General features: G+C 45.3%; 1 protein-coding gene across 3 annotated transcripts in view; it reads right to left on the minus strand.

Annotated features, from left to right (window-relative positions):
* cep112 (centrosomal protein 112) overlaps window positions 1-13,390 on the minus strand; it is a 473,221-nt gene that overhangs the window by 104,092 nt on the left and 355,739 nt on the right. For all 3 annotated transcript variants that reach the window (XM_059653621.1, XM_059653619.1, XM_059653620.1), the window contains one exon: window positions 4,788-4,850. In XM_059653621.1, the coding sequence (XP_059509604.1) occupies window positions 4,788-4,850 (63 nt within the window). The remainder of the gene's footprint in view (window positions 1-4,787; window positions 4,851-13,390) is intronic.

The raw sequence follows: 13,390 nt of genomic DNA on the forward strand, positions 1-13,390 counted from the left end.
GTGAGTTTCACTGGTAAGGCCCTCATTTGTTGCCTAATAACCTTTAGGAACCAAGGAGTGGTTTAAGCAGCTGGAGTATACAGTTAGATTACAGTATTCAGGAATAAATTATCATGAAAAGACCTTTTCCAGAATCATTGAATCTCGACTGTGCAGCAAGAGGCCATTTGACACATAAATCCACACTGACCCTCCCCAAGAGCATCCTATCCAGGAATTTTGTTAACTCACTACAATATCAGGTGGCACAGCAGGTTTCAAGATCAGTCTAGCACCCTGTGGATTAGCACTGGAACAGGTTAAGGAGTGGGTTATCTGCATATGTATTCACTTGATTGTTGAATAGCATATCAGAGAGAGAGTAATAGGCCCTTCGGCCCACACTGGTCCATGCTGATTATGGTGCCCACTCAGCAAGTTCTCATTGCCTGCATTTGGACAATATCTCCCTCTAAACACTTTCCATCCATAGATGCACCTAAAGGAAGGAAAGGAATCATAAAATGATTTCTCTCCTGCAGCCTATATTCCTGTTTATAACATAAGCTTAGAACTATCTTTGTCGCTCAATGTCACTCAGTGAAAACTACCAGCTGGTGGGTGACAGCCAATTCACTTTCAATCTAATCAAACCTTTTATTGTCATCCTTAAAAAATTGCAAAGCCTAGTAATTCCTGGGGGTGATTCAGACCCAGTTGGTGAGTCAGCAGAAAGATCATTAATTGCTTGCATCAAGGCTTGTGGAAAATGGTTTGACCACCCTCACTTGGTTAAATATGTACTGTGTCCTTCCTGCGTTAGCAGGGAGAGCAACAGAGTTAACACTTCAGTCTGGTATGACTCTTCACAGAATAGAAGAAGAGTTACATTGTACTCAATATTAAATTTCTCTCTCTGCAGATGCTGCCAGGCCTACTAAGTTTCTCCAGCATCCTCTGTGTTTGTTTCAGATTTCCAGCATTCATAGTATTTTGCTTATGTTCGGGTGCTACTCCCTGGTTCTAACTTCTGTCCATTCTTTTACTTCATATGGTAGAGAATTGGCCATTTCACCCAATGAGTTCTTGCAGACCTATCTTCATTAATTCCACGTTCCAGCACTTCGACATGTTGTGATATTTCAAGTGGTTATTCCCATACCTTTTAAAGGTTCTGAGGTTTTCTGCGTTTATGACTCTTCTAGACAGTACCTTCCAGATTCCTACCACCCTCTGCGGGTCAAGAATCCTATGAAGGTAAGGATGGCAATTTACCTCTCTAAAGAGCCTTAGCAACTAAGATAGGTTTTTCACAACAATGGTCATCATAAAACCTATAACTCCAGATTTTTATTGAATTAAAATTTCACCTTCTGTCATGGTGCGATTGGAATTTAGGGCTGAATATCGCTGAACATTATCTGGATTCTTGGATTATTAGTCCGGTGACAATCCCAGTAGGCCATCATGTCCCCTATAAGATTGGCTATATCAGCAACTTGGTTAAATGTAAAATTTCTTGTGACCAGTGGGGAAGTAGAACTACAAAAGGAAACAGTGACCTCCTAATCTGTATCATGACAACAGAAATGCTTGCGGTGCCTTCTGATTATGTGAGTAAGGTCGACAGCTCTGGTTGTATGCATTATAATTACATGAGCATTCAAACAAGGAGCAGTAGTAAGTCAGTCAGCCCATCATGCTTGCTTCACCATTTAATAAGTTCTTGTCTGATCTGAAGGTAAAACTCTGATAACCTTTCACTCCCTTGCTCGCTAGGAATCTATCCATCTGTGCTTTAAAAATATTCAAAGACTCTAATGTGCCATATTTTCAGGAACTCATGACCATCTGTGAGAAAAAGAACTCTAGAGTGGCCTCTTATTTTTAAAAAGTACACTCTAGTTGTAACTTTTTTCCACAACTACCCTGTAAGTTTCAATGACCTCAGCTCTTACTCTTCTAAATTCTAGCAGTTACAAGCCTTTCCTTATGAAGATGATCTGGTCATTTAAGGTACTAGTCTGCTAAAATTTCTCTGAGAGGTTTCCTTACCATCTACTTGTGCTTCTACATCGTCCTGTTACTGGTCTGCCCGATATTTTCATTCTTTGGCTGCACCACCTTGCCATGTCATAAATAGAAGCTTCAATACCTGGAAGGATAATTCTTGACTGTGCAGGAAAAAGACTTCTGTCCCCTGTCTCCAATTTAATGCCTCTATTTATTGAAACTTTTCCAAATTCCTGGTCTTCCACAACATTCTAGAAAAATTAACAAACTTACGTGCGAAGTAATTAAAATCTGCAGAAAACTGTAGTTGCAATCAATAACTGAAAAGATGATTAGTATATTTTTAAGCAATTTTACTGTAAGTCCATCATCAAGAAGCCACAGCATGGTTTCATTTTGGATGAATAGTTTGGGTGCTCACAAGGTGCATAAAAATGATTGGGATATGTTCACTGTACTATTGCAGCAACCCTCTCCATACAGTTCCTCTATGAAAATCTCAGTACTTTTGAATATTTTTCCAGACAAATGGGGAGTTTGGAGTTTATCGTGACCACACTTTAGGAAAGAAACATTATTACTTGGGTAAAGTGAACAACAAAATCCTAAGTGCAATGTTTCTTGAGTGCATGTTGGAAGTGAATGTTTAAGAGGGTGCTGAGCACTAGATTAGACTAATTTAGTCTGTGGGAGAACCACATGAAAGATACTAATGAGCCATTATTGCTATTGCATCAATGTTCTTGGTCACATAATTATATCACATTTGTGGATACACAGGCACACTATTCAGCCCAGATGAGTAGGAGTAAAGCATTTTTTAAAAGGCACTTCATCCTTTTGAATGTTTCTTTAGTAAGAGCATACATTTTCACCCTTTAATTACAAGGGTAGTTTATTGTTCACCCATAACAATTTCTTTATTTTCTTTAAGAATCATTATTTCTTTCCTTTTATTCACTAGTGTTGTTTACCCTTTTGCTTTGAGCCCTGACAAGTCACCAGCATTAACCACAGCTTGTGTTATTTTCTTCAAATTGGATGTTGTTGAGGGCTACTGATTGAATTTAGTGGTATGGATTTTTTAATGTAATTGTTTTTAATTTTAAGTTAATAGGTTTAAGCTACATAGTACTGTAGCTAACACTACAAACTGCAGGACTTTTGCTCATATCCCAGTAGCAAATGAACTGATTTGACTTAAGTACGAATGAAGAGAAATCAAACTGACAGGACCAGTTGAAGGCATTATTACTGAAGCTTCAAAGCGCTCTTTAACAACAACTTGTATTTGTAAAACATCTTTCAATGTGTTAAACATCTGAAGGCAATTCACGGAGTGTCCAAAAACAAAAAAAATTGAAACAAAGCCTCTTAAGGAGATATTATGGAATATTAGGAGTTGGTTTTAAAGGTGTCTATTAAAGGTGGAAAGAGATGCAGAGGTTTAGAAAGGGAATGCCAGAGCTCAGGACCTTGCCAGCTGAAGAGTGGTGCCAGTGGTGGAGCGATTAAAACTGGAAATGCTAAACTAGCCAGAGTTGGAGGAGCACAGATATTTCCACGTTTTGTTTTTACTCAATCGGGACATGGCATTGCTGACTGGCCAGCATTTATTGCCTTTCCTTGGTTGCTCTTGAGAAGATGGTGGTAAGCTGATTTCTTAAACTGCTGCAGTCCACGTGCTGTAGGCAAATCCACAATGCCAGATGGAGCAGATTATACACAGAGGGACAGTGAGTCTGTCATGGAGTGAGAATTTTAACACAGATGTTGTTTAAACTGGAATCAATGAAGGTCAGTGAACACAGAGGTAATAGAATTTTGGATGATCTCAGGTTTATGAAAAGGAGAATGTGGGAGGCCAGCCAGGTGTGTGGAGTTGTTAAAGGTCAACAAGAATGTCTTTGGCATTCAGCATTCCAACTTTTGTATCAATGCGAATGCAATGGATTCACTGAACAAGGACCTTGGCAGAGAACAGTGGAAGGAAACAAATGAGTAAATTAAGATCAAGAGTGCTGGTAGATTAAAAACACTCATGAAGAAAGCTGTTCTAGAAAGAAAGGGGTTAAGATTGTTTATGTAACAGGAATGTTGCAATATGCAAAGAATTTAATGAATAAAGCCTGCACACCCACTGGATCTCTTAGAACGCTGTTTAGTAATTGTAAAAATCCTCTCAGTATTCTTTCCTACCACCATTTTATGAGACATTCTGGTCATTTAAGACACAAGATTTTTTCTTATTCAACTCAAATAGTCAGAAATCAGCTCTCACCGAATCTTATGCTATTCTTGTGTTGGTTGGATAGAAAGAATAATGCACAGTTTCTGTACACTTTTAATTAGAACATCTGTTTTAGGCTTTGGAGGTGGGCCTATCGAGGCAGATGGTAGTTGATTTATGCCTTACTGTCATCTCCACTGATTAGATCTACTGTATGACAACAATGAACTTTGCAAAAGAATAAGCTTTGTGTACTTTGATCGTTTAGGGTTTTCAAAACAATTTTATCTCAGTTGTTAAGAGACAACTTCTTGGATTTTGGAGCACAATACTTAACTGATGCAAAACAATTAATAATCCCCAATTATTTTTACTGAAGCAGCAGAAAATTAGATTTTCAAAACATTCTTTTAGGTTCTGATGGACTTTAATGTATAACTATGGTCTGCAGACAATTTGAAAATGAGCAAGTGTTTCTTAAGGAAAGATGATTTGGTAAAGTGGGTTTACTGACAGCTCACAAACTTGACATGGATACAGAAGTTTTGGAATCTCTGGGTCATACCTGCGAAGATTTTAAAAGCCTCTGGCTGTATTCTTTCTCAATCTGCTTCAACTTGTTGCTGGTCTGTAAAAACAAAAGGAGAAATGTAACATGAGATAGGCAAAGAGGAAGAACGTGCACAGACACTCGCTGTTGACCCAGGCGCTTGGCACCTAATCGGTATGCCTGTCACTTAGGATCTGGGCTCTATGCCAATTCCAACGCCCCTTCATGGCAACCAAAAGCACAGGGCCTTGCTTTGATCTTCAGCCAACGAGTCATCACTTGAAAGGAAAAATCTATCTCTGCTGCCAATTATTAGCAAACATGAAGTGCTTTTTGGATGAAAAATGACAGCATAAAGTTTATCAGAATGACTTCACCTTTGTAAAAACAGAAACACATGCTCTGATGCAGACTGTGAAGGTACAATATGACACGTATGCTTTAGAGTGCCAGATGATTTTTAAGAAGAGTCTGGAGTGGTAGTGATCAGGAGGGATCAGAGAAGGGAAAAAAATTTGAAAAAGAAGCTGCACAGTCAATCCGCCCGAGGGAAGAAGCAACAACATTCTCTAACATACAACTGAGATATAGTCAGCTTTAGGAACTTCAAAGGAGTTTATGCACTTAATGTAAATTTAGCCATTAGCAAAACTGTACTCCACCTTTTTGCTGTAAGACCATTAAATAAGATTATTACCAACATTATTACAGTTAAAGTAGAGAACTGCCAATTTAATGCACTTTGGAAAAGAGTTTATGCAAATCAAATAATCTTTAACTATAATTATGGTTTTCATTATATAAATGAAACTGCAATACTTAAAAGGAATCCCCTCCATGGTAAATAATGAGTCCCTCTCCTCCTGAGCACCTCTCACCATTATTCAACTGAGAGAGTGGGCTGTTCAGCTTGTGATCAGCTGATTTTATTTTCCCTCCCTGTGAGAAAAGTGTTTTGTCTCCATTTCAGTCCACTCCCTCATGGTACAGCATAGTAATGACAGAACAATACAGCACAGAAAAGGGGGTGGCCATGGGCACCCGCATGGGCCCCAGCTATGCCTGCCTCTTTGTAGGCTACGTGGAACAGTCCCTCTTCCGCACCTACACAGGCCCCAAACCCCACCTCTTCCTCCGTTACATTGATGACTGTATCGGCGCCGCCTCTTGCTCCCCAGAGGAGCTTGAACAGTTCATCCACTTCACCAACACCTTCCACCCCAACTTTCAGTTCACCTGGGCCATCTCCAGCACATCCCTCACCTTCCTGGACCTCTCAGTCTCCATCTCAGGCAACCAGCTTGTAACTGATGTCCATTTCAAGCCCACCGACTCCCACAGCTACCTAGAATACACCTCCTCCCACCCACCCTTCCTGCAAAAATTCCATCCCCTATTCCCAATTCCTCCGCCTCCGCCGCATCTGCTCCCACGATAAGACATTCCACTCCTGCACATCCCAGATGTCCAAGTTCTTTAAGGACCGCAACTTTCCCCCCACAATGATCGAGAACGCCCTTGACCGCGTCTCCCGTATTTCCCGCAACACATTCCTCACACCCCGCCCCCGTCACAACCGCCCTAAGAGGATCCCCCTCATTCTCACACACCACCCTACCAACCTCCGGATACAACGCATCATCCTCCGACACTTCCGCCTATTTACAATCCAACCCCACCACCCAAGACATTTTTCCATCCCCACCCCTGTCTGCTTTCCGGAGAGACCACTCTCTCCGTGACTCCCTTGTTCGCTCCACACTGCCCTCCAACCCCACCACACCCGGCACCTTCCCCTGCAGCTGCAGGAAATGCTACACTTGCCCCCACACCTCCTCCCTCACCCCTATCCCAGGCCCCAAGATGACATTCCACATTAAGCAGAGGTTCACCTGCACATCTGCCAATGTGGTATACTGCATCCACTGTACCCAGTGCGGCTTCCTCTACATTGGGGAAACCAAGCGGAGGCTTGGGGACCGCTTTGCAGAACACCTCCGCTCAGTTCGCAACAAACAACTGCACCTCCCAGTCGGAAACCATTTCCACTCCCCCTCCCATTCTCTAGATGACATGTCCATCATGGGCCTCCTGCACTGCCACAATGATGCCACCCGTAGGTTGCAGGAACAGCAACTCATATTCCGCCTGGGAACCCTGCAGCCATATGGTATCAATGTGGACTCCACCAGTTTCAAAATCTCCCCTTCCCCTACTGCATCCCTAAACCAGCCCAGTTCGTCCCCTCCCCCCACTGCACCACACAACCAGCCCAGCTCTTCCCCCCCACCCACTGCATCCCAAAACCAGTCCAACCTGTCTCTGCCTCCCTAACCGGTTCTTCCTCTCACCCATCCCTTCCTCCCACCCCAAGCCACACCTCCATCTCCTACCTACTATCCTCATCCCACCTCCTTGACCTGTCCGTCTTCCCTGGACTGACCTATGCCCTCTCTACCTCCCCACCTATACTCTCCTCTCCACCTATCTTCTTTACTCTCCATCTTCGGTCCGCCTCCCCCTCTCTCCCTATTTATTCCAGTTCCCTCTCCCCATCCCCCTCTCTGATGAAGGGTCTAGGCCCGAAACGTCAGCTTTTGTGCTCCTGAGATGCTGCTTGGCCTGCTGTGTTCATCCAGCCTCACATTTTATTATCACAGCACAGAAAGCCATTTGATCCAGTGGGCTTGCATGAGGTTACAACATTCCTGCCATTTCTTTTTATTCCTGCAATTATTTTCCTTTCAGGCATCTATCCAACCCCCTTTTGGAAATTGCTCTTGAATCTGCTCCCACCACTCCTTCAGGTAGTGCATTTCAGAAAATTTGAGAAAGGATCATTTTCTTCATGTTGTCATGGAATGGGGTAAGAGCACGGAAAAGAACGGAGGCAGAAACCCCTGCAACTTTCTTTTAAACGTTAACTGCAGCCTGAATATTTAATACTAAATTTTATATGCTCATGCTGCAACACCAGATGCATGAGCAGAACGTCATGGAACTATACATCAAGGAGGATCATTAAATGATCAAGACCATTTTAAGTAAAATATTACAATATTGGTGTAAATTGGGACGTACACTGAAGCGGAAGAACAAAAGAATTGGTTTCAGGAGACATTAAAAAGACCTGTTTTAACATATGTGGAAATATCACAAGAATGCAATAGCTGTCATCAGTATCTAAATCAGTCAATGAACTATTGGGCTTGGAGATAACCATACAGCCCCAAAACAAATTCTGAAAGCTTCTTTTCAAACTTCTCTTCAACACTAACACACTAACAAAAACAAATCAAACACTTCATATTTGGGAACAACGGGTGTTGAAAAGAGAAGCGATGTAACTATGAAAATAAAGCTTCAAATGAGTCTACCTATATGGTAGATCTTGGCAATGGTTTGAGTAGACTTGATAAATATTTTACACTGGCTATTACAGAAATATCTTAAATTCAGCAATGCAAACAAAGATATCCACTAAAGATATTGCAGCTGCTATCTGGACGATGCCAATTTTAAAAAACACACAACACCAGATTATAGCCCAACAGGTTTATTTGAAAACACAAGCTTTCAGAGTCTTAAGATAATAAAATGTGAGGCTGGATGAACACAGCAGGCCCAGCAGCATCTCAGGAGCACAAAAGCTGACGTTTCGGGCCTAGACCCTTCATCAGAGAGGGGGATGGGGAGAGGGAACTGGAATAAATAGGGAGAGAGGGGGAGGCGGACCGAAGATGGAGAGTAAAGAAGATAGGTGGAGAGAGTATAGGTGGGGAGGTAGGGAGGGGATAGGTCACTCCAGGGAAGACGGACAGGTCAAGGAGGTGGGATGAGGTTAGTAGGTAGATGGGGGTGCGGCTTGGGGTGGGAGGAAGGGATGGGTGAGAGGAAGAACAGGTTAGGGAGGCAGAGACAGGCTGGATTGGTTTTGGGATGCAGTGGGTGGGGGGGAAGAGCTGGGCTGGTTGTGTGGTGCAGTAGGGGGAGGGGACGAACTGGGCTGGTTTAGGGATGCAGTGGGGGAAGGAGAGATTTTGAAACTGGTGGAGTCCACATTGATACCATTAGGCTGCAGGGTTCCCAGGCGGAATATGAGTTGCTGTTCCTGCAACCTTCGGGTGGCATCATTGTGGCAGTGCAGGAGGCCCATGATGGACATGTCATCTAGAGAATGGGAGGGAGAGTGGAAATGGTTTGCGACTGGGAGGTGCAGTTGTTTGTTGCAAACTGAGCGGAGGTGTTCTGCAAAGCGGTCTCCAAGCCTCCGCTTGGTTTCCCCAATGTAGAGGAAGCCACACCGGGTACAGTGGATGCAGTATACCACATTGGCAGATGTGCAGGTGAACCTCTGCTTAATGTGGAATGTCATCTTGGGGCCTGGGATAGGGGTGAGGGAGGAGGTGTGGGGACAAGTGTAGCATTTCCTGCGGTTGCAGGGGAAGGTGCCGGGTGTGGTGGGGTTGGAGGGCAGTGTGGAGCGAACAAGGGAGTCACGGAGAGAGTGGTCTCTCCGGAAAGCAGACAGGGGTGGGGATGGAAAAATGTCTTGGGTGGTGGGGTTGGATTGTAAATGGCGAAAGTGTCGGAGGATGATGCGTTGTATCCGGAGGTTGGTAGGGTGGTGTGTGAGAACGAGGGGGATCCTCTTAGGGCGGTTGTGGCGGGGGCGGGGTGTGAGGGATGTGTTGCGGGAAATACGGGAGACGCGGTCAAGGGCGTTCTCGGTCACTGTGGGGGGAAAGTTGCGGTCCTTAAAGAACTTGGACATCTGGGAGGTGCGGGAGTGGAATGTCTTATCGTGGGAGCAGATGCGGCGGAGGCGGAGGAATTGGGAATATTGGATGGAATTTTTGCAGGAGGGTGGGTGGGAAGAGGTGTATTCTAGGTAGCTGTGGGAGTCGGTGGGCTTGAAATGGACATCAGTTACAAGCTGGTTGCCTGAGATGGAGACTGAGAGGTCCAGGAAGGTGAGGGATGTGCTGGAGATGGCCCAGGCGAACTGACGGTTGGGGTGGAAGGTGTTGGTGAAGTGGATGAATTGTTCGACCTCCTCTGGGGAGCAAGAGGCGGTGCCGATACAGTCATCAATGTAACGGAGGAAGAGGTGGGGTTTGGGGCCTGTGTAGGTGCGGAAGAGGGACTGTTCCACGTAACCTACAAAGAGGCAGGCATAGCTGGGGCCCATGCGGGTGCCCATGGCCACCCCCTTAGTCTGTAGGAAGTGGGAGGAATCAAAAGAGAAGTTGTTGAGGGTGAGGACGAGTTCAGCTAGGCGGATGAGAGTGTCGGTGGAGGGGGATTGGTCGGGCCTGCGGGACAGGAAGAAGCGGAGGGCCTTGAGGCCATCTGCATGCGGAATGCAGGTGTATAGGGACTGGATGTCCATGGTAAATATGAGGTGTTGGGGGCCAGGGAATTGGAAGTCCTGGAGGAGGTGGAGGGCGTGGGTGGTGTCACGGACGTAGGTGGGGAGTTCCTGGACCAAAGGGGAGAAAATGGAGTCCAGATAGGTGGAGATGAGTTCGGTGGGGCAGGAACAGGCTGAGACGATGGGTCGACCAGGGCAGGCAGGTTTGTGGATTTTGGGAAGGAGATAGAAATGGGCCGTGCGGGGTTGGGGAACAATGAGGTTGGAGGCTGTGGGTGGGAGGTCCCCTGAGGTGATGAGGTCGTGAATGGTGTTGGAGATGATGGTTTGGTGCTCGGGTGTGGGGTCATGATCGAGGGGGCGGTAGGAGGCGGTGTTGGAGAGTTGGTGTCTGGCCTCGGCGACGTAGAGGTCAGTGCGCCATACTACCACTGCACCACCCTTGTCTGCGGGTTTGATGGTGAGGTTGGGGTTGGAGCGGAGGGAGCGGAGGGCTGCCCGTTCTGCGGGGGAGAGGTTGGAGTGGGTGAGAGGGGTGGAGAGGTTGAGGCGGTTAATGTCTCGACGGCAGTTGGAGATGAAGAGGTCGAGGGAGGGTAGGAGGCCTGGGGGTGGTGTCCAGGAGGAGGACTTGTGTTGGAAGTGGGTGAAGGGGTCAGTGGAAGGAGGGTTAGGTTCCCGGTTGAAGAAGTAGGCATGGAGGCGAAGACGGCGGAAAAACTGCTCTATGTCCAACCGTGACTGGTATTCGTTGATGTGTGGTTGTAGGGGGACAAAGGTGAGCCCCTACGAAGGACTGACCGTTCGTCCTCAGTCAGTGGGAGGTCTGGGGGGATGGTGAAGATGCAGCAGGGCTCAGTGTGGCTGTCTCCTCTGGTTGCTGGCTGTGGAGGCTGTGTGCGGAGCGATGAGGTCGTCGGCCGTGGGCGGGGTTCCGTCGGCGTCGGCCATGGGCGGGGTCTTTCAGAGTCTTACTCCTTCTTCAGGTGTTAGTGAGGGAGGTAGTATCAGACACAGAATTTATAAGTAAACGAAAAAAAGTTACTCATAAATTCTGTGTCTGATACTACCTCTCTCACCTGAAGAAGGAGTAAGACTCTGAAAGCTTGCATTTTCAGGACTATAACCTGGAGTCATGTGATTTCTGATCTTGTCCACACCAGTCCAATAATTAGACTTTTAACTCCAGATTCTTATTGAATTAAAATTCCACAATGTGCCATGGTGGAATTGAACTTGGTCCCGAGAACATTACGTGGGCGGCTGTATTAATAATCTTCTGATAGTACCACTAGACCATTGCCTGCCCTCCTGGTTCATCTTTATTCACCTTGCTTGGTATATTTTTAACAAATTTATCAAACAGTTTTTCTTTGATAAAATCATGTTAACTCCGCTTGATTATATTAAGATGTTCTAAATATTTGGCTACTACTTCCTTATAATAACACTAATAATTGTTTTCAGTATTTTCCAACTGACAGACGCTTGGATTAATTAGCTCATAGTTTCCAGCTTCTGTCTCCCTCCTTTCTTGAATAGAGACCTATGATATTTGAAGTTTTTCAATCCACTCGGACCTCTGCATTTTAACTTACAAGCAATGTGTTTATTGTGTGTCCAGCCAAATCTTTTAAGACCCTAAGATGCAGGCCAACATGCTTGGAGTTGTCAGCTTTTATTCCGATCAGTTTACTGATTACCTTTCTCAAGGTACAATTTCTCTCGTTGTCCCAGGTTTTCTATCTTTATTGGTATGTCCTTAGTTTCTCTGAAGTCTCTACCATTTCCTCATTTCTCATTATTAATTCCCTAATCCTGGTGACTAAGAGACCAACATCTACTTCAGCAATTCACCTGCTTTTACATGTTTGTAGAAGCTCTTACAGCATGTTTTTATGTTTCTTGCTGGTGTACTGTTGTAACCCATTTTCTCCTTCAACTTTTCATTGCAATCCCTTTGGTATTTATTTTCTGGCATAAGTACCAATGGAATTTGACAAGGCATTCAGATGCTACTTGAATCACACCAGTTGTTCAAAGAAACTTGCTTTTCTGGATCCTAAATGAGGTCATAGAAGATCACAGAATCCCCACAGTGTGGAAACAGGCCCTTTCGCCCAACAAGTCCACACCGAACCTCAGAGCATCCCACCAAGATCCATTCCCCTAATCTACATATCCCTGAGCAATATGGCCAATTCACCTACCTGCGCATCTTTGGACTGTGGGAGGAAACTGGAGTACTTGGAGGAAACCCATGCAGACACGAGGAGAATGTGCAAACTCTACACGGACAGTTGCGTGAGGGTGGAATTGAACTTGGGTCCCTGGTGCCGTGAGGCTGCAGTGCTAACCACTGAGCCACCATGCCACCCCAGAGGTGTATTTCTGTCATCTGTACCATTCTGTTGACATGAGATCAAGCCAATCCATGTCAATTCACCTTTCTAAAGATATTTCAGATTTTATAACATGTGCTGGTGTTCTTTTTTAAGCATACACAACAAATTTAGGGGAAGAGATTTCACTTTTATTGAGTAAAATGTGTTACAAAGTTGGGTAGAGTATTCATGAATTGGAAGGCAAGAAGCTAAAATGTGTTGGTAAAAATGATTATGGGAGAAGAGTGTCATGTCACTTTAAAGGATTTGAGCTTTGTCTGTGCGTAGAGATTTTTAAAATGTAGGTCTGTGGGTAACCAGAAGTGCAATTATAGAAAGTACTTGAAATGAAACTATTGGCACCAAAAAGCCTTAGAGGTGAAAGGCAAAACCTCAGACTTGTTTTGATGTTTTGACAACAAGTTCAAATTTAGCCAATCAATTTAAACCAACCCCTTAGAAATTAAAAACCTATCAAAGTTAAATCTGATTGTGTTGACTGCTTGAACCCAATAAAATTGTGAGTTGTTGTTGCATTATTGGGGGGGAGGGGGAATGGGGGTAGAGAGAGAGGGGAGAGGAGGGGAGAGAGAGAGAGAGAGAGAGGGAGGGGGGAGAGGGAGAGGGAGGGGGGAGAGGGAGAGGGAGGGGGGAGGGGGAGAGGGAGAGGGAGGGGGGAGGGGGAGAGGGAGGGGGGAGGGGGAGAGGGAGGGGGGAGGGGGGAGGGGGGAGAGGGAGAGGGAGGGGGGAGAGGGAGAGGGAGGGGGGAGAGGGAGAGGGAGGGGGGAGGGGGAGGGGGGAGGGGGAGGGGGGAGGGGGAGGGGGGGGGAGAGGGAGGGGGGGAGGGAGGGGGGAGGGGG

The sequence above is a fragment of the Stegostoma tigrinum genome, chromosome 22 (genome assembly GCF_030684315.1).
Source record: "Stegostoma tigrinum isolate sSteTig4 chromosome 22, sSteTig4.hap1, whole genome shotgun sequence".
NCBI classification, from domain to species: domain Eukaryota; kingdom Metazoa; phylum Chordata; class Chondrichthyes; order Orectolobiformes; family Stegostomatidae; genus Stegostoma; species Stegostoma tigrinum.